The sequence below is a fragment of the Gastrolobium bilobum genome, unplaced genomic scaffold (genome assembly GCF_033153095.1).
Source record: "Gastrolobium bilobum isolate Gb01-03AN ecotype WA unplaced genomic scaffold, APGP_CSIRO_Gbil_v1 utg1991, whole genome shotgun sequence".
Classification (NCBI taxonomy): Eukaryota; Viridiplantae; Streptophyta; class Magnoliopsida; order Fabales; family Fabaceae; genus Gastrolobium; species Gastrolobium bilobum.
In genome coordinates, this window is record NW_026898956.1 from 535375 (window position 1) to 557185 (window position 21811).

The 21811-nt window shown below is 36.8% G+C and overlaps 1 protein-coding gene across 1 annotated transcript; it reads left to right on the forward strand.

Moving 5' to 3' along the window:
- The first annotated feature begins 1289 nt into the window (after nt 1–1289).
- LOC133285750 (chromatin-remodeling ATPase INO80-like) lies at nt 1290–20279 on the forward strand. The gene is made up of 23 exons (XM_061483030.1): nt 1290–1551; nt 1761–1848; nt 2050–2443; nt 2549–2981; nt 3071–3271; nt 3432–3542; nt 4169–4593; nt 4706–4814; nt 4901–4981; nt 5050–5222; nt 7696–7821; nt 8065–8226; nt 8311–8368; nt 8785–9015; nt 9197–9343; nt 15256–15801; nt 15918–16175; nt 16284–16391; nt 16839–16933; nt 17041–17197; nt 17419–17616; nt 17777–17935; nt 19604–20279. Exons 1-23 carry the CDS (start codon nt 1492–1494, stop codon nt 19886–19888), a joined length of 4605 nt encoding a protein of 1534 aa, XP_061339014.1. The 5' UTR covers nt 1290–1491; the 3' UTR covers nt 19889–20279.
- Nucleotides 20280–21811: the final 1532 nt, after the last annotated feature.

Sequence of the window (21811 nt, forward strand, 5' to 3'; positions counted from 1 at the left end):
AAATCTTAGGGTTTCTGTTCTACCTGGCGAGAGTTTTCTAACCATATATCATATGCATGTTTTTATTGATTTTTTTAAGAAAATTTCGAATATGAATTTCAGGATTTTATTACATGAAAAAATAGAAAATTTCTCAAATTATTTTCAGTTGATACATAGAAATTTTAATTTGCTATGAGGCTTTTGAAAAACAAGTTTTTAACAAAAATTATTTGTTCGTTTATGAATGTATTGTTACGAAACATAAAGGTAATATTATGAAAGTTTCAATTTTTTTTAAATCGATATCGTTTCATTGATATAAAACAAAATTTGTTTAAGGAATTTTGTTCCTGAAATGTTTTTCCAATATTTTTTGTTGTTTTTAATACAAAATCACTTATTTTTGTGTCATGAAAAATCGCGACTCATAGTTTGAAAAATTATTTATTATACTTTCAAAAGCTTTCGAAAATCTGTTATTTTTTATATGGATTAGATTAGAATCTTGTTGGGTTGTTGTTTTTGAGTTATTTAGTGATGAAAATCCCTAAAAAAAATGGCGAAACTCGATTTTGAGCGAGTTAACTAGCCAAAAAAAGAAGAAGCCAATAAAGAAATCCCAAAGGTTAGGGTATTAAGGCCCGTTTGGATGAGTTTTTTTCTCCAAAAGCTACTTTTTTTCAAGAAAAAAAAGGACTTTTTCACTTTAAGTTCGTTTGGATGTCTGAAAAAAGCAGAAGTCACAAAAAAGTCAAAAACTTGTTTTTTTTAGAAGCTAAAATTTTTAACTTCTAGAAAAAGTAGAAGTCAAATATTTTTTAAAAAACTAATTTTTTTTTTAAATATAAATAGCTTTAACTTTTATAAAAAACACTTTTAAGATAAGGAAGAGATAAAAACTATTTTTTCTCACTATAAAGTCTCACGAAATTTACACTATTGTAAAATCCACTAAAATCGTCAGATTTTTAAATACCACAATATTAATTTTCATTTATTTAAAATTCTGATTAAATATTACTGAATTTGAACAGACTCTAAAATAATATTTTAAAATCTTAATCAAATATCACTTTTTTTTTTATTCCTTTAAAATTCTAATTGAATACCAGTAGATATTTTTATCCAAAAATAATTTGTTAAATTTTTTTAAAATCTCAGTCCAATACAACTTTTTTAGTTTTCGTTGCAATCCAATAATATTCCGTTATCTATCTGTTACTCCCTGTTATCTCGTTATACGGCGCATTCCACACTACTGTCAAAATTGAAATGTAATCGTCAGCGCACGTTAACGTAAATGCTACTCAGCGCACGTTAGTGAACATCAATGCTTCCCCTCCCATCTTCATCTTCCTCTTTCTCTTCTCTTTCCCCTTCTTATCCTACGCACCGCTCTGTTCTCTTACCCTTGCTCCTTCTAGGGTTAGGGTTCTTCTTCTCCTCTTCCTCCATGCTTCGTCCCAGAATTAGGGTTAGTTCCTTCGCATCGTAGTCGCGTCGCAGCACATGGATCACAGAACGAAACCCAAGGAATCCCTCTCCTACTCCACTCTCTTCAATCTCGAGGTTCGTCGCATTGGATTCCCTTATTTCAATTTTTTTTTTTTTTGGTGATTCTGCGATGTTGTTGGAAATCATTGTGTTTCTTCTTACTGTTGGTATTCGTATGATGGACTTGTAGAATTGGTTTGACTTCATGTTTAGCTATTTACATTTAAAAAAAAAAATATTTTCAAGGAATATATTTTTTTTTTTCTGATTGCATTGTTTTGTAGTCTTTGATGAACTTTCAACTTCCAGAACAAGATGATGATTTTGATTATTATGGGAATAGTAGTCAGGGTGAGAGCAGAGACAGCCAAGGTAGGCACAACTCTTGTTTTCCTTTTTTGGTTGTTGTTTATACTTCTTTTTAGTCTGAGAGACTCTTACCTACTTGGATTTTACGTTTGTGAATGATGGTTCTATTGTGAAGATTAGTGTTTGGCTGGTGGGTGAATGTTGGTTTAAGATCTTTGACTTATATAAATTAGCTCTGTATCTTTGGGATGCTTCCATAAGTAGGTGGGACGATTGCAAATCACAGTAATGGGAATATGCGTGGGAGGGAGGTGAATTTGTTGAAGAAGAGGAGGGGGTCTCAAGATAGTGACAACGAGGAAAAGAGCAGTTTTAACGGGACACACATGACGGAGGAGCGATATCGATCAATGCTTGGAGAGCATATTAAGAAGTACAAGAGGAGGTTGAAGGACACCTCGACTAGTCCTGCACAAAATCAGGTTGCTGTTCCACTTGTCAAAAGTAACTCAGGATTAAAAGCTCGCAAGTCGGGGAATGAGCGCCGGGTAGGATTACGTGCTGCTGAGACTACATCTGAATGGATGAATGATTCCAATTCTCAGAAACCAGGAAACTATCGTGATGCAGATTTCACGCAGCAATATGGCGCTGATAGGTTTGCCTTTTTTGCCATATTGTTGCTTTTACAATGTTGAAGTATTTGAATAATGAATCTTTGTTTAAGTTACGAATGACCATTTCTTTTGGATACTCATTGCAGGATTATGTATGAACCTGCATCTTTGGATATTGGGGATGGTATCACTTACAAGATTCCTCCAATTTATAATAAGTTGGCAGCAACACTGAATCTTCCAAGCTTCTCAGATATCCATGTGGAGGATTTTTACTTAAAGGGTACCTTAGATTTGGGCTCCTTGGCTGAAATGATGGCATCTGATAAAAGGTTTGGGAATAGAAACCGAGCCTGTATGGGGGAAACAATATCCCAATATGAATCACTTCAGGCACGACTAAAGGTCATGTCAGCTTCTAATTCAGCTCATAAATTCAGTCTGAAAGTTTCTGATGTTGGTTTGGATTCCTCCATTCCGGAGGGGGCAGCTGGAAGGATAAAGCGATCTATTTTGTCCGAGGGTGGTGTATTGCAGATTTATTATGTGAAGGTTTTGGAGAAAGGTGACGCCTATGAGGTATCTATCAGATAATATGACAAGAGACTTTTCCCTTTTATATTTACACTTACGTTTTTTAATTTAGCTTTGTCTTTCAACTGCTTCAGATCATTGAAAGAAGCCTACCTAAGAAGCAAAAGGTAGAGAAAGACCCTGCTTTGATAGAGAAGGAGGAAATGGAAAGATTTGGAAAGATTTGGGTAAATATTGTAAGAAGAGACATACCAAAGCATCATAGGAACTTTACTACTTTTCATCGAAAGCAGCTCATCGATGCCAAGAGGTTCTCAGAGAACTGTCAAAGAGAGGCATGCCCCGTTTCTCCCCTTTATTATTTTTGTAATCTGTTATATTTCACATTGGTTTGTGATATATATAATCTAGCTGTCTAGTCTAAAGCTTTGGATGGTAAGTTTTGTATTTTGCATTTGCTCTTTAATAACTTATATGGATCTATATTGCTTTCAGGTTAAAATAAAAGTTAGTAGATCGCTTAAGTGGGTGAAGACTGCGAGTATGCGCACCCGGAAACTAGCTAGGGACATGTTACTGCTCTGGAAACGAATAGATAAGGAGATGGTATTTTTTTTAATTCCTTTTTGAAGTTTATTGATTTTATGGTGCTGGTTATTGAAGTCTGAAAGACATTGTATTTCAAGAAGACATCTTTTTTTGTGATTGTGGTGAAGTTTAGTGGAACATGATGGCTGCAAACTCCTCCTTATGCTCCGCCTTTACTTTTGAAAACAAGTTTCATGCATGATAGTTGGTAATAGGTTTTGTCAACTTGCTTATGTGTACATATATTTCATTAATGTGTTTTTGTCTCATGGATAATAGTCTTGTAATTTCCTATCAAGAAGATTATTGAAATGGTGTCACGATTTTTAAATGTAGTGGGTAATGATTGATCTGGATGGTATTGTGCACTCTTTTCAAGCCAAGGTGTTTAACTATGGGGTCTGAGCTGTTCAATTTGGATGTTTTTGAGATTGAGATGAGAAGAATTGGGATTTGTTTATTAGATATCACACCACATTGCTGGTTCTGATGGAAAATGCATGGTCTATTTGGTAGATATGCAGATCTGCTGATAATCTGTACTTCGAATTATCCTTTGAATGTGAATATTGTCATGCTAATGTAAATTTCACTTGTACATTAGACTTGAATATGCTGTAATTTTTCAATTTCATTCCTTGTAGGCAGAAGTGAGGAAGAAAGAGGAAAAAGAAGCTGCTGAAGCTTTGAGGCGTGAACAGGAGCTCCGAGAAGCAAAGAGGCAACAGCAAAGGCTTAATTTTCTTATACAACAAACTGAGCTGTACAGTCACTTTATGCAGAACAAGTCAAACATACCATCTTCAGAAGCTTTACCTACGGTTGATGAAAATACAAATGATCAAGATGCAGTAATCGACTCTTCAGATGCTGGGCCTAATGAGGAGGAAGATCTTGAAGAGGTTGAATTGAAGAAGGAAGCTTTGAAGGCTGCTCAAGAAGCAGTATCTAAGCAGAGAAGGTTGACAGATGCTTTTGATACTGAATGCTTGAGGCTGCGACTGGCTGGTGAAACTGATTCACTTCCATCAGAAGTTGCTGGAGCGAGTAATATTGATTTGCAAACCCCGTGAGCTCCCTCTCTCTCTCTTCATCTCTTTTTTATGTTGCGCATTTGTGTAGTATTGAGGATTGTGAGATAACCAATATTGTGTTCATTCTAATTAAGTTTTGTATTGCAGCTCAACCATGCCAGTGGCATCCACGGTTCGGACACCAGATTTATTTAAAGGTTGTCTCAAAGAATATCAGCTAAAAGGTCTTCAGTGGCTAGTTAATTGTTACGAGCAGGTTGTTGAGCAATCCTGAATAAAGTCTCCACTCTCCAAGATTTATTTCGTTTGCTTGTTAATTTGAAGGCTTTTGGTAACTTTCAGGGTTTAAATGGTATTCTTGCTGATGAGATGGGACTTGGAAAGACCATTCAGGCTATGGCTTTTTTAGCTCATTTAGCTGAGGTGCCTATTCAACCGGCTTTTTCCTGTACTTTTTTGCGACTTTATTCTGACTTGTTTGTCACATGCAGGAGAAAAACATATGGGGACCTTTTCTGGTTGTTGCACCCTCTTCTGTATTAAATAATTGGAATGAGGAACTTGAGCGCTTCTGCCCCGAACTGAAAAGACTTCCTTATTGGGGTGGGCTTCCAGACCGGGCAGTGCTTAGGAAAAGTATTAACCCAAAGGATCTTTATCGTAGGTAATACTGATTTCTTATGCATTTTCTTTACCTTGAAAAACACAGGTGGCAATAATGGCCATATACATAGAGTAGATGTTTGAGAAAAATCACTTTTTTTTCATCAAATATTGCAAACCCTAGAAAGATATTTCAATACATATAAATTTGGTGTACGGAATGCAGTCTCTATTCTTGCTTTTATGAAGAAAATAAGGATTTCCTTCTAAAACTGATTTATGAAGAAAATAATATAATGATAATTTACTGGTGAGACTTTTGATTTTAACGGAAAATACTGAATGAACTAATGAGTAATGATGATAGACTTAGTAAGGCAAACTTGAGAAAAAGGTGCAAATAATGCTGGAGTGTTTTACTTGGCACTTCAAATTTGTTCCGTGTTACCTACCTTGCCCGGTAACGGAGTGTGGTAGATTACTCACCATTAACAACACTTTTATCCCAAACCAGTTAAGGTTAGTGGTCAATGAACTCAAATAAAAAGCAATACAAGATTGAGAAAAAAGAAAGAAATAGTAAATAATACAAAAAGTAATATAAAAAATGAAAAATAAGAGAGAAAAATAAATTTGAGAAAAAATAATTAAATAAGAAGAAAAAAGTAAATTAGAGAGAAATATAAATAAATAATTAGATAAATAAATATAGGGAACAATGACTAAAAATGTCTCGTGTTAGTTGGTGGGGATAGTCATTGATCCTTGAAGCGGCCGGGAGATACAAGTGGTATCAGAGCAGGGCCTCTCCCCCAGTACAGTGGGGTTTGAGGATGAACCAGACGAAAGCTGGTGGACATGTATCATCCCAAGGAATGGCAATGGCAGGGAGTGTTCGCCGTTGTAAAAGAAGCACGAACAATGAGCGGTTCATGCCAAATCTTGCAGTTGGGGGGGTACATGAATGAATCGAATCAACACCCGAAAGAGAGGAATTCCAGAGACTGTGCAGGCATGGGACTGTGCACTCGGAGATAGCTTATAAGAATTAATTGATACTACCTATACTAACAAGATGTATCTATTTTTCGGCAACCCGGAATGGAAGAACTCCATAGTTCAGCATGCTTAACTTGGAGCAATTTTGGGAAGTTTTCTCAGGAAATGTGTGAGTGAGGACAAAAAAAGTCTCGTGTTAGTTTGTGGGGACAATCATTGATCCTTGAAGATACCGGGCGTTACACTGTACTCTCTCTAACTAGGATATTTTGGAACTCGGTGATTCGGACGAAATTGGTAGTTTTGAAAAAGAGTTAAACCGTAAGCATATGTAAACCAATGTCATTTCATGGGTTTGGAATTTGGCTTGTTTGGTTTGAATCTTGTAAGAACCAATTCAACCCAAAAGCTTAAGCCGTTAGGTGAGGTTACATTAATGGTTTTATATTTCTCTAAAACGCCCCCTCACGCTAGAGCTCACTGAGCCTGAAGAGTGGACAATGCACATTCTCACCTACTTGTGCTAAGAAACTCACAAGAGTTAAATAATTATTAACTAAATGGGGGGCAGTGAGGATCGAACAAGTGACATCGAGGCTCTGATACCATATAAAGAACCAATTCAACCCAAAAGCTTAAGTTGTTAGGTGGGGTTATATTAATGGTTTTATATTTCTCTAAGAAATCTGAAGGCTTTAAAAAAATTATCTAGATGGCAATTGTACACATATAGCCACATAAGTTACCATATTAACAAATTCCATAAACATTTTTAAGGGTATTAATATTAGGGAAATAATACTCTCATGCTACATGAGAGTAACATTTTTTCCTACACAAATTCGTTTTCCGTGCCAATTAATTTTTCTTTTCTTTTTTAATATAAAAGATGGGACCCACATTTAACTTCTCTCTATTTTTTTTCTCTCCTACTATCCTACAACATGAGAAAACTTAAACCCTTAATATTAAGGATGAATGTGGTCAAATTTAAAAACATTTGGGACTAAAATAAAATAAAATGTAGTTATGGGACGAAAGTGAAACACAAAATAAAGTTAACGACAAATTATAGTTTTTCTAAATTTTACCTTTATTTAATGATATGATGACATGCCAGTTTTTATGTTATAAATTTGAAAACTGTACTAAAACTTGCTTAAAAACTGACAGCAAATATAAAAAAAAAAGTTGAAATTCCTTAAAATTAGGAGTTCTTTGTAAGTACTGGACCTTGGTGATTGATATGAGATAATGATTTTCTCACTTTCAAGTTATAGTTAAGTAAAACAATTGGGTTTTTAAGAATGTAAGAAATGGATGTCCAATGGCTGAATCCCCTTTCTATTAGTGTAGATATTTGGTCAATATTAATGTACTATTCATCTGCACAGAATCATGTTGATTTCTAAACTTTGGAATTATGAGGCTAATGCAATATCCTGGCCCTTGTCTAGATTCTATTTGTAATTTATCTTTTTGGTCTTTAAATTTTATCTCTCTAATTTCTATTGTTACTATACCTTATCTACCAGGGAAGCTAAATTTCACATTCTCATCACAAGCTACCAGCTATTAGTAACTGATGAGAAGTTTTTTCGGCGTGTGAAATGGCAATATATGGTTTTAGATGAAGCCCAGGCAATCAAAAGTTCAAACAGGTTTGCTATAATCTATGTTTCTGGGGTGCATAATTGAATGGCATTTATTATTAGTTGGTCAGTGTTCCTGCCGTTTTTTTTTTCTTCTAAAGAAATCTATGTACGGTGCATTTTTTTAGTATTCAATTGTGTGTAATTTTGGATGTATTTATTAATTGTATGGTTAGTAAAAAATATTTGAACTAATATTAACATCTATGTTTGTGATTGATTTCCTTTCTTAAACTATATTTTTTTTGACAGCATAAGATGGAAGACACTCCTCAGTTTCAATTGTCGGAATCGCCTACTGCTGACTGGTACACCTATTCAGAATAATATGGCAGAGTTGTGGGCTCTTCTGCACTTCATAATGCCAACTTTATTTGACAGCCATGAGCAGTTTAATGAGTGGTTTTCGAAAGGGTATGTATTCCTCATTAAGATGCTTGGACGTTTTAGCCAATTTAACTTTGTTCTAACTATCTTTTATAATCTATCACTTGCCAGAATTGAGAACCATGCAGAACATGGGGGTACTTTGAATGAGCACCAACTTAATCGATTGGTAAGTTTGTCTTTCCTGTTTGATAGTCATAGTAAGTAGATGGTTGGGATGTATTATTATATTATATTGGATTTTTTCAGAAATTTTATGGACATATAAATAGCTTATGTTGTGGAATGAGGAGGGATTGCTTTGGGTTTCACATTAGGGGAAAATTGTGGTGCCATTCATTGTGTTCTTGCCATTGTTGGATGTTAAATTTTTTGTATTTATTATATTTACAATGTATACATTATCTTATGAGTTGTGTTACAACAGGAATATGATGATTTAAGATACAGTAGGATGTGTTATATTGTGATTCTTATTTTTATTATTGCTTCTAATTATTGTAGCTGGGTTTTGTTAAACTTGTATTAGAGTTTTTATCATCTCAAACTTTTTGGCTTATATTGCGGTTACTCTTCTCCTAACAGCATTCAATTCTAAAGCCTTTCATGCTGCGACGTGTCAAAAAAGATGTAATTTCTGAGTTGACTACAAAAACTGAGGTTACTGTGCATTGCAAGTTGAGTTCTCGGCAGCAGGCTTTCTATCAAGCAATTAAGAACAAGATATCTCTTTCTGAGCTGTTTGATAGTAATCGAGGACAGCTCAATGAGAAGAGAATTCTAAATTTAATGAACATTGTTATTCAACTAAGGAAGGTAGACAGTCCATATTATTCAGGCTTTATTTTCTCTTTTTTATTTTTTATTTTTTCGTGGTGTAAATTTTATATTAATTGGTTCATTTTGAAATAAGTATTGTTGTATTTCAAATGTATGATGTTCTTTTTCTTCCCACCAAGAATGCCCATAGTAAATATTTGCTCTTTAAATATGGTAGGTGTGCAACCATCCAGAGTTGTTTGAAAGGAGTGAGGGAAGCACATACCTTTACTTTGGAGATATTCCGAATTCCCTTCAACCTGCTCCATTTGGGGAGTTGGAAGACATATATTATTCTGGTGGTCACAACCCCATATCATATGAGGTACTTCTAATGCCTTATGTACTATATCAAAACATTCAATTTTGTTCTCTCTTCAATGTCCCATGTTTTTCATTCTACTTTCTTAATGTTCTCAAGTTAGAAGCAAAAACAAAATTTTATATCACAGTGATTTGGTTTCATCAGGCTTGGGTTTTACATAATACGCATTGTTGGAATTATAGGGTTTAGATAGTCAAGGAGCTCTGTTTCTTGGCTGTGGTTACCAGTACCGTATTGGTATGGATATAGTACAAGTCAACATCAACATCAACATCAACAACACCTTTATCCCAAATTAATTGGGGTCGGTGGTAGATGAACCCAAATGAAAGATACAAAAAGGTTGAAAAAAGAAACATAAAAGTAAAAATAAAAATAAATAAATAGAAGAGTAATAATATATATATATATATATATATATATATATATAAGTAAAAGTAAAAAAGAAAGGGAAAAAAAGAAGAGGGAAAACGAAGGGAAAAAGGACTAAAAAGGGACCATCTGGAACATAGGAATAACAACGGGTCTAACCGTCTACCATGCTTATAGCTTTTCTCCATTCTATTCTAAGGCATACCGTCCGCCAATCTATATCCCACTCCATTAAATCTTGTTTTACTGCCTTCCCCAAGTAAGTTTTGGTCTACCTCTACCTCTTTTTGTGTTGAGCTCTTGGTAACAAACTTTTGTTTTTACGGGAGCATCCAGGGACCTTCTCATTACGTGCCCAAACCACCTCAATCTATGTTCTCTCATCTTCTCAGCCACCGGTAGTACTCTTACTGTAAGATATGATTAGATATGATTATTCTGATTATATTCTGATTGTATTAGGTCTGGGCCTTTCCTATAAGCCCATTAGAGTCTCTATATATTGTAACTCTCTGAATTAGATCAATACACAACATATTATTTTATATTCAAGTTGGTACCAGAGCTCTTTCGTTCTGGGGACCCTCGCTTCCGCTTAGAAACCTTGTTTTCGCCTTAAAACCTAAGCCCACTGCTTAGGAGTCATCCTTTCTTTGCCGTGCATCCTTCCGGCAAGACATCAAGGACTGTAAGTCCCTTCCGAGCAATTTCCGAACGCGTCAGCACCTCCGACGGTCACCGGAACCACCATCCGCCACCGCCAGCCACTGTTCAGGCCGCCGGAGCACTTTTCCGGCGATTTTTTAGCTCGGTCAGCACGCGATCAGAATCCCCTTCCTCCGACGACCTACTCTGCAGAAGGCCCATCACCGGCGGCCAAGTCACGCGCCCTCACACGCGGCTGAGCTTCTCTGCGCGTGGTCGTCACGCGCCGCCTCTTACCGGCGCATGAGCACTGTTCCGGTGGCATTTTCTAGCCACTCCAAGACAGAACAGCTCGCCTTCCTCCCCTCTTCTCCGATCTGGTCTTCATTCGTTGTGGGTCTCGTCCGTTCAGAAGATATAAGTGATTCTTTGCTTTCCGGTCATTGTTTCAAGTCCTGTGCATTCTTATTTTTTGATATCAATGATAACCCACTGTTCATCATCATTGTTCATAGTGCTGGAATTTTCTATTTGAGTCTGTTTTATTTTTTATTTGGTAATCTGTGTTTATTTGGTCCTTTTTTATTTGTTTCTGGTCATCTTTATTTAAGTTTTTGATGGAGGGCACATCCAAAAATAGTACTGGAGTCATCTCCAGTACTACCCCATCCATTACAACAATGAAACTGACCGGATCTGCTACTTACAAGACTTGGTCTACCTCAGTTAAGATCTGATTTACTGGTCAGGGGCACGATCCACATCTCACAACTAAGTCTGCTGATATTTCAAAAGACCAGACATCTGAATGGGACAAGATTGATGCTCAACTGCTAAGTATCCTTTGGCAGTCCATTGATCGGACGATTATAGACATTTTCATCTCCTTTGAGACCTGCTATGACGTATGGGAGGAAGCTAAAAACCTCTACACCAATGACATTCAGCAGCTTTATTCAATTGTGTCTCAGATAATGGAATTGCGCAAATCTCCAGAGTCTCGAATGGAAACTTATATTGGTAAGATACGTTCTTTGATGCAAGAATTCTTGGCTATGTTACCTCATGCTGCAGATGCCTTTGCGTACAAGAAGCAGGTGGAGCGCTTCTTTATGGTCATAACTCTCTCCGGTCTTTCTGAGGAGTTAGAAAGTGTTCGTGAGAATATTCTAACCAGTGCTGAGACTCCTAGCCTGTCACACACTTTCCAACGCCTTCTGAATCTTAAGGACAAACCAACAGCTCCCACACATGTGCCAGCTACCGATTCCACTGCATTCTTTTCTCGCTTCAATGATTCTTGGAATAGTGGACGCGGTCGCGGACGTGGCCGTGGACAGGGTGGCGCGGACAGAGGCCTCGTTGCAATTATTGCCAGAATCTTGGACATTTTGAAGAACACTGCTACAGGAAGTACCCTCACTTGAAACCACCGACTGCCAACTTTGCTTAGACTGATGTTACACACCACCTCTTACTGGATCAGTAACTCTTTCCAGTGCCGAATACGAGGTACTTCTCAAGAAGGTTTCCTCTCAGCATCCTACTCAAGACACTGGTAATCATGTTGCTTGCCTTTCTCAATCATCTCTTGGACCCTGGATAATAGACTCAGGTGCTACTCATCACCTTTGTGGTAATAAGGATCTTTTCACTTCCCTTTCTTATTCTAATAATTTACCCTCTGTTACTCTAGCTGATGGTACTAAGGCTCCTGCTCGTGGAATTGGGGAAGCCAACCCAACTCCCTTTTTAGCTTTAACCTCTGTTTATTATATACCCGGCATTCCTTTTAATTTAATCTCTGATAGCCAGTTAATTCAGTCTCTTTCATGTACTTTTACCTTCTCTAAACAATCCTTCTCTATGCAGGATCCGGGTACGGGGAAGACGATTGGAGCGGGCATTGAGTCACGAGGTCTTTACTATCTGATTGCACCACCTTCTCCAGTAGCATGTTCTCTCACAGAGTCTCCTGAGCTAATTCACAGTCGTCTGGGTCATCCAAGCCTCTCCAAGCTTCAGCATATGGTTCCTTTTTTGTCTAGTCTCAAGTCTTTAAATTGTCAGTCTTGTCAGCAAGGAAAACACATTCGCTCCTCCTTTGCTAATAGAGTCAATAAACGAGCTGATGCTCCTTTTTCTATTGTTCATTCTGACATTTGGGGTCCGAGTCGAACAATGTCTGTTTTGGGTTTTCAGTATTTTGTCACCTTTATTAATGATTTCTCTCGTTGTACTTGGGTTTATTTAATGAAAAATCGTTCTGAATTATTTTCAATTTATCAAAATTTTTGTGCTGAGATAACTACTCAATTTGGTGCTTCTATTCAAATCTTGCGCAGTGATAATGCCAGAGAATATGTGTCTTTTGAATTTTCTAATTTTTTGGAGAAACGTGGAACGATACACCAGACCACTTACCCACACACTACACAACAAAATGGAGTGGCCGAACGTAAAAATAGACATTTGGTTGAAACAGCACGTACCCTACTAATTCACATGAATGTTCCACTCCGTTTTTGGGCAGATGCTATAATCACCTCTTGCTTTCTCATCAATCGCATGCCTTCTTCTGTACTTAATAATGAAGTTCCACATAGTGTTTTATTTCCAGGAGCATCTTCCTATCCTCTACCTCCACATGTATTTGGATGTACGTGCTTTGTTCATGATCTTACTCCAGGTAAAGATAAGTTAACATCCAAAACTTTCAAGTGTGTTTTCGTTGGATACACTCGTTTTCAAAAGGAGTATTGTAACACCCCGTATATATCCGGTAATGTTATCATACTATCGTATTAAGCAGCGCTTAATTAAAAATGCGGAATATCTTTTTCTTTTCGATTATGATGACATTATCATTGCCAACTTACTTATTAATCAATTAATAAAACATCGCCTGTATGTAATTGCAATAAAACAGCTAACTGAAAAACCTCAACATAGATAATAAAAATGTGTCTCTAGAAATCACGGAACTACTGCAAGTAGGCCGGACCAACTAGCAGGTTATACAACTCCAATCTAAAAGTACTAACCTAAAGTGTCATGGACAATCCCCATGCTCACTCAAATAAGGCAACAAGCCCAACATCAGTCTCAACAACAACATAATGTTTATCCAGAATAATCACCCACTACAAGCTTAACCAGAATAATCCTGTCGCCTTTCCTTTTGACGTCCACAAATTTATCTCTGAAATGTTTATCGATCATAATTCCAACACCATTTCGACTCTTGTTAATACCTGTGTACCATAACTTGAAACCAGTTCCATCCATTTCCTTGGCCTTTTCTCCAGCCCACTTAGTTTCCTGCAAACAATCAATATTCACTTTCCTTCTAGCAAAAATATCTGCTAACTCCCTCAATTTACCCGTTAAAGTTCCTATGTTCCAGCTTCCCAATCGCATCCTTAACCCCTGGGCTGTACTTGCCCGCCACGCTCGCCTATCTACGTGTTGGGACCTTGACATACTTCTCACCAAATCCAGGTGAAGACCTGGCCCCTTGCCTTGGGGCAAGGACCCTAGCACATTTTTCACTACACTCAGAGCCCGATGCATCGCCTTGCCTTGTGGCAAGGGCCTTAGCCCATTTTTCGCTACACCCGGGGCTCGATGCAACGCGTCGCTATGAAGGGTACGCCCCAACGAAAAATCATATGGGTTCATCACATAAAAATATTGCTGTTTTTTATGGCCGGTTCGCTACACCTGACGCCAACCCTCCTCCTTTATCCTGGCTTGGGACACATGGGCGGAGTTACGTGTAATCTGAAATCTTTGCATTATATAATATGTGGTTTATGTACTGCCCAAACTATCCATGACTCTTTATAAGAGACAAATCAATCGATGCACAAGGATTTTTTTATTTTTATTTTTGAAAAAGTTGCTGAAGTTCTTTAAGGAGTCACTACCTTGTTGCAATGTTGCCACAATTTGATTTCTAACATTTCAGAATTGCAATTAAAATTTTAAAAAGGATTTATTTTAGCAACGTTAGCTGTTGGGTTGTTAACTTTTAGGGTCAGAAAATGGGTTCATTGGTTAAAGGAAGCTGTTATGAAAAAGGATTGTTTCATTGGTAATTTGGTATTAGACAGTAACATGAACAGCGGTAAGGTTGCTTCCTATGGCCGGAAGGTCACGGGTTTGAGTATGGGAAATAAACTCTTTGCAAAAATGTAAGTGTAAGTCTGTGTACAATCAAATCTCACCTCTACCCTTGCAAGTTTGGGAGCCTTGTGCACTGGTCCTTTTGCCCTTTAGATAGTAACACGTACATTGGTTGACTCAAGGTTGAGATTTGAGAAGAATCAAAGGATAAGGAAGGATAAAATGATACCAATTTTCTTGTTTATATATAAGAACATATTAATTGGAAGAAAACAATGACTTTTACATATAAATTAATTCTTTCATGCTAAACTTTGATCTATTCTTACTAATGTGTCACAATTTTACATCAGACCTGACTCATAATGGCTTATCTTCTATGTGGTGCTAGTCTCACATGGATTTCGTGTTTCATGTATATGGTTTGTAGCTGGGCCCTTGTCTCTTATCAGTTAGATGAAACAAGATTAGTGGGTTCCATGTACTAAGTTGCTGGTAAAAATTGATGCACATGGAACGTATTGTTCGGTTCCTCCTTGTTATTTTTATTGTAAAAGGAAACTTTGTTTCAATATCATGTTTACCCTTTGGAGTATCTCTTAGATATGTAGTTAGTTAGTGATCCAGTACATGATATTGCTTTTTCTTTTGTTTTTGTATAGGGTTCTTTTTTTTTTTCCCTAGGTAGTTGTCTCTACTTCATTATGTTAACAGTGCCTCCTTTATCTCTTTTTCTTATTGTTTTTGTTCTTTTCCCCACATTTCAGATACCAAAACTTGTCTATCAAGAAATTATGCAAAGTTCTGAAACTCTCAGTCCAGCTGTTGGCAGTGGTGTCTGCAGAGAATCTTTTCAGAAATATTTTAATATTTTTAGACCACAAAATATCTATCGATCTGTCTTCTCAGAAGACATGCATGTTCAAAGTGGAAACTTTGGTTTTACCCATTTGATGGATTTGTCTCCGCCAGAGGTGACATTTCTGGCTACTGGTTCTTTTATGGAGCAACTATTATTTTCTATGATGAGATGGGAACGAAAATTCATGGATGAAGTTGTAGACTTTCTTACGGAGACCATAGATGATGATCCAGAATTTAGTAACCTTGAGAAAGGAAAAGTAAGAACTGTTACACGGATGTTATTGGTGCCATCTAGATCTGAGGCTAAGTTTCTTCAAAGAAGATTTCCAACTGGGCCTAGCCATGCTCCTTTTGAGGCCTTGGTTGTCTCGCATCGAGATAGGCTTTTATCAAATGCGAGGCTTCTGCACTCAGCTTACACATATATCCCACAAAGTAGAGCTCCCCCAGTATGTTATGTTTCTTTATTACCCAGTCTTCAGTTATTTTTACCAAAATAAGTTGCTTTTATTTTTACAAAATGGTAAATAATTATTGATCTTGTTACTTCTTTTCTTCTTCATAGATTGGTGCGCATTGCTCGGATAGAAACTTCTACTATAAAATGATTGAAGAATTACATGATCCCTGGGTTAAGAGGTTGTTTGTGGGATTTGCACGTACGTCTGATTGTAATGGACCTAGAAAGCCAGATTTTCCTCATCATTTAATACAAGAGATAGATTCTGAACTACCTGTTTCTCAGCCTGCTCTTCAATTAACGCACAGTATTTTTGGTTCTTCTCCGCCTACGCGGAATTTTGACCCAGCAAAATTGCTCACTGTAAGTGCTGTTTTTACTCCTGTTGTTCTTTCTTTCTCATGGAGTGCCCCCTCTTCTCTTGACTTTCATGTTGAATTTATTTTTTTAATTTACATAATTTTCATATAGGACTCTGGGAAGCTTCAAACACTTGATATATTATTAAAACGCTTGAGAGCAGGAAATCATCGTGTACTCTTGTTTGCTCAGATGACCAAGATGCTAAATATTTTGGAGGTATTTTTTAACTTTTCACATTGTTAAATCTTTTGATATTGGTTTTATGTGCGTGTATGTGTGTGTGTATCCCTGGTTTTATGATTCTGATATGTTCAAAGATGTGAAACATGGCTATAAATAAATGAATAGAATTACGAGAGCCTCTTGGTATGAGTTCATTTCCCTTTGGTGTAAATGTTTATGTGAAATCAGCTTGGGAGGAGGCCTGGAAGTTGCATATTTTTTATTTTGTTGCTAAAGCAACTAAATATATCGATGCAATTTTTTCTTATCTGGGAACTCAGGCTATTTGGATAAGTTCAATGATTTAAAAGTGAAAAAATTCCTACCATGTTGAGGATATATTTACACAGCAACATACTTGTTCTACTTGTCTTTGCTCTCGCCCTTCAACTTTTATGGGCTTATTTATAATGCTTATTGGTCATTTAATTCTTCTTGCAGGACTATATGAACTATAGAAAATATAAGTATTTTAGACTTGATGGATCATCTACTATTCAGGATCGCAGAGACATGGTCAGGGACTTTCAGCATAGGTAATGTCTTTGTTGTTAACTTATCATACTGTATGAGTTAGACTACTGAACAATACTTATTTCATTATACAGCTGTTTATGATATTTTTTTTATTAATCTGTTGTAGGGCTGATATTTTTGTGTTCTTACTGAGTACAAGAGCTGGTGGATTGGGTATCAACTTGACAGCTGCCGACACAGTCATATTTTATGAGAGTGATTGGAATCCAACATTGGATCTACAGGCAATGGACAGAGCTCATCGTTTGGGTCAGACAAAAGATGTTAGTTCCATCTCTCCCGCTCTTTCTCCCTTCCATCTCAGTGAATGGTGTCTCTGAATTTTTTTCCTTCAATATCCGGAACTGTTGCTTCCCTTTCCCCTCACTGAATCTTGCACATTTTTGCTCACACAGACACAAAAACTACTCCTTTTGGGTTTACAAGTGTTTTAACTTATTGTTTTAATTCAAAACTAACTTTAGATGTATTTTTAAATTTGTAGGTTACTGTTTACCGACTTATATGTAAAGAGACAGTTGAAGAGAAGATTCTTCATAGAGCTAGTCAGAAAAGTACTGTACAAAACCTCGTCATGACTGGTGGTTCTGTTGGTGGAGATCTTTTAGCTCCTGAGGATGTTGTATCTTTGCTTCTGGATGATGTTCAGTTGGAGCAGAAATTAAAGGATATCCCTCTACAGGTTGGTTGTGAATCTGGTCACGAAAATTCATTAATTTACAAATTGTTTAATATCCGTCTGACTGACTGAATGAAACAATAAGGAAAAATATTAGTTCCAGAAAGCCTAAAACCATTTTGGAAAATTTCCTAATTATATTTTACCTGTCTTATCCTTCCAGGTAAAGGATAAGCAAATGAAAAAACAACCTTCGAAGGGTATTTGGTTAAATGAAGAAGGTGATGCATCTCTGGAAGATCTAACAAACTCTGTAGCCCAGGGTACTCCAGATTATGATATTTCCAAGGACCCAGAGGGATCAAAATCCAGTAATAAAAAGGTATGATTATGCTTCTAATATATTGATTCTAAAAATGCTTGAGTCTCATTTCAATTGGTTGCTTCATACATGTTGAGATATATAGTCCCACATTCCTTGAGAACTCCCACCCTTTGAGCTAGCTTTTGGGGTGGTGACTTCAAGGTTCTTAACATGGTATCAGAGCATTCGAAATCTCACCGCCTCCCACTTTCTTTGTAGTGGAATTTCCACATGTAGGTGGGCTTGTATGTTGTCCACCCTTCAAGCCCAGTGAGCTCTCGTGTGAGGGGGCGTGTTGAGATATATAGTCCCACATTGGTTGTATGTGCAACTAATGTGGAGTTTATAAGGACTTGGGCACTCCCACTCTTTGAGCTAGCTTTTGGAGTGGTGTATCTCAAGGTTCTTTACATGGTATCAGAGCCTCGCCGCCCCTCACTTTCTCTTGTGGCGTTTCTTAGCACAGGTAGGCTGGGCCTGTTGCATTGTTCACTCTTCAAGCCCAATGGGCTCTCGTGTGAGAGGGCATAGCAACTAATGTGGAGTTTATAAGGACTTGGATACTCCCACCCTTTGAGCTAGCTTTTGGGGTGGTGTATCCCAAGGTTCTTTACAATACATAACTGTTAAATTTTATATTGGAAGTTCGTAGTTTCTTGTTTAGGAATGACCTGTTGCATGAGGCATCATAATGTGGTTGAATACACTTCTGCGTTCTTTTACTTAGATCTGTTTACCCAACAAGAAAATTGAAAACTGCTTTATGTTAAGAGTTCTTCGGGTAGTTTCATTGCATTCAGTATATCTATGCTGTTTAGAGGAAAGAAAGATTCTGTGAAAGTCCAGTTAGTTATTACTTCTATAATGTAGAACAGCTCTGATTAGTGAATCAAATTAGATATTAGTGGATAGGGACAAAGGATGAACATTAATTGTTTTTTTTTTCCAACTTTACCCTTGTACTCCTAAAATCTCTTTAGCCTCGACTTCTTATAAACTCCTTAAATTATAATTAACTGCTGTAAATTGAGTAAGGGTGGTATAATAAAAAATTCCCATAATTAAGGCATGGGTTTGTCTCTTAATCTTGTGCCTTTCACCAAACATCACTTATTTTGAACTGGAGGGAATGAAAAGATAGACTGCCAAGAGATTTCAAATGCAGGATAGTTTCTAGGATAGATACTGACTTTTGTGTGGGTAAAGCTGTATTGTTTCAAGGTAGTATGTTCAGATTCAGAAATTATTTTTCGCTTAAAACTGGGGAAAGGAGGCATGGCGTGTGAATTTTTAATGCTTGCATATTTTAGCTGTTTTGCTGGATCAATTGTACATCTACACATTTGGAAATCCGTGGATCTCTTTTTGAGAAGAAAATCATAGGGCATGTAATATTTGGATCTGGATTCTCTTCTGTTAATAACAGGAGAGAGTCCTATTTGAAAGATAAAGACAAAATTAGTTTTGAATTTAACTAGTGGACCCTATAACCTATCATGGTGGGTTCCTACACAATAAAACTTTGTCTATCTCTTTCCAAGAAGATGGTCCTGTGACAGTCGAGGATCCAAGTCCATGGTATTTTGTTGGTTTTTTTTAGGTGTACTGATGTTCATGGAGGTCAAATGTTGCAAGTTTATTGTGAATTTTTTATTTTCAATTTGGTAACATAATGTCTATTTCCAGAGAAAAGCTGCCTCAGATAAGCAAACTTCTAGACCAAAGAATTATCAGAAGATGAGTGAATTGGGTACCACAGCTATGGACGACGAATTGGATGATGTCCACCTAAATACCGATTCAATGGGTCAGAAGCCCAAGAGACCAAAGAGGATAAAGAAGAGTGTGAATGAAAATTTTGATGAGGCTTTTACTCGGACAGATACCGTGGTCTCAGAGCAGACCCAATTTCCACCTCCGCGTGATTTCAGTGCTGGAGGTTCTAAAGCAGAATCAGGCCAAGACACCTGAAGAATTAGTGACAGATACCTCACCATAGTATTTAACCAAGAACTGGGGAGTCACTGTTCTATCAGCCCTGTGGATTGACATTTTTGGGGAGACTGGTTAATTGGCTTTCATAATTGATCAACAGTTGCTAGTTCCCTTTTCATTGGACCTTTTCTGACTGCAAATGGTGGCATCAAACTTGAGCCAAGACAAGGGAAGCTGTATGATATCCTAGGTTGTATGTATATTGTAGTCCCAAATATATGTTGATTATAGATCTGCCCCTCTTCCACTGTGTACAGGGCTTCGTGGTATGTACAGATTGGCCTATCCTTGCTAGGGTTGATTTTTTTTATTATTATTTATTTATTTTGCCACAAGCAAAATTTTTAACTTAAATAATTAATTTTCAGTAGCATTGCTACTCTTGTTACGTCGGCTGCATGACGATTAGCACACTATGATCAATATGATGTTAAGAAAAATCTTGTTTATTTCTTTTCCTACAGAGTAGATGATAGCAACCAATCTTTAATATTGGTTCTTAATTTTCGCTAGTGCTTTAGCAGAAAATAGAAATTTGCTAATATGCTACAATTGCTCAGTGGTCAACTTCGCTCGTTGGCACCCTCACGAGCCTATAGAGAAGGGTTAAGGAAGGTGCAAGACCAATACTGACTTTACTTGATATCATTGATTTGTTCAAATAAGGATGGAATGTATAATGAATGATAAGAACTGCGAATAAAACAAGGCTCGTTAATTTCTCATTAGTCTTTTTCTTTTCTTTTTTTCCTCTCTTTTCCTCCTTGAAACTCAAGTGGAAGATGTTCCACCTCGCCCTTGTGTAGTGTTTTGTTATAACAAATAATCAGTCAGTTCACTCAAAATTGTTACTTTAGACTTTTTATAGATACCCATTTTCGTCCCCAAGTCCCAACCAAACAAAAAATATCTAAGGTTTTCTCTTGTTCCGTAACCCTGAACAAGAAAAATGGAAAAAGTTAATGAGACTTATAGAACAATTTTGATTCAGCTTTTCTCTTTTATATTGATATGTGTTATATTTTAATTTATTTTAATATAAATAAGTATCTTAAAGGACAGCTTTTTTCTCTGTTACTCTCAATGTCTAGTAGCCAGTTTTAATGATAGATTTTATATCATAGATTTTAAAGATATAATAATTTTTCTTGGTGAGATCACAAATCAATAATTCAATAGAAGGTACTGTTAGAAACTTCATTTTAATTTCTCAAAGTGAATGGTATGTGTTGAAAACTAGCTGTAAGTGACATTGAAAGACTCGTTCAAAATGATTTATGGCTGCAAATAGGAAATATAATTTTTTTATTTTTATTTTTATACAAGTGAGAATTGAACACATGATCTAATACAATCTACCCAAACCCTGTTGGGTTTTGCTCTTTTACTAAAGTCCAATAAGGTCCATAGTGTAAGAAGAGTCCAAGAAACCTAAAGCTCATTCTACTTAGGGTTAGGGTTTCTTGGAACCCATATATATTCTACGCTTATAATCATTCTCGATGGTTGCAGAGGCTGAGGTAAGGTCATCTTCCTGAAAGTGAGAGAGTGCCCACACACTTCCCGTTTCCCCTTGAGACATAGTCTGGAAGCTCTGCTACAATCTAGCTTCAAGGAGATTGTTCGTGCTGTGGCGTTGAGGTGAGCTGTTCGTGAAGAGGAATCATATAAGGAAAGATTCTACACGAGACCTGCGCACCAAGAGGTAATTGTGAAACGAGGATGATTCGGTAAGCATACCAATATACTAGGTCCTTAATCGCTTCCGTGTGAATCCAATAGTTCCTACAATTGGTATCAGAGCCTTGGTTGTACATTGGTATGTGAATCTAGTTTCACTATTCGTGTAATTAGTTTTGCTTCGTAAAATATGGCACCTTGGATTCTATATTTGTTATT

Coding starts and splice junctions, on each gene's coding strand:
- LOC133285750 (XM_061483030.1), top strand. CDS start 1,492: ATGGATCACAGAACGAAACCCAAGGAATCCCTCTCCTACTCCACTCTC. Junction 3,272..3,431: donor CAGAGAACTGTCAAAGAGAG/GCATGCCCCGTT, acceptor TATTGCTTTCAG/GTTAAAATAAAAGTTAGTAG. Junction 4,982..5,049: donor TTTTAGCTCATTTAGCTGAG/GTGCCTATTCAA, acceptor TGTCACATGCAG/GAGAAAAACATATGGGGACC.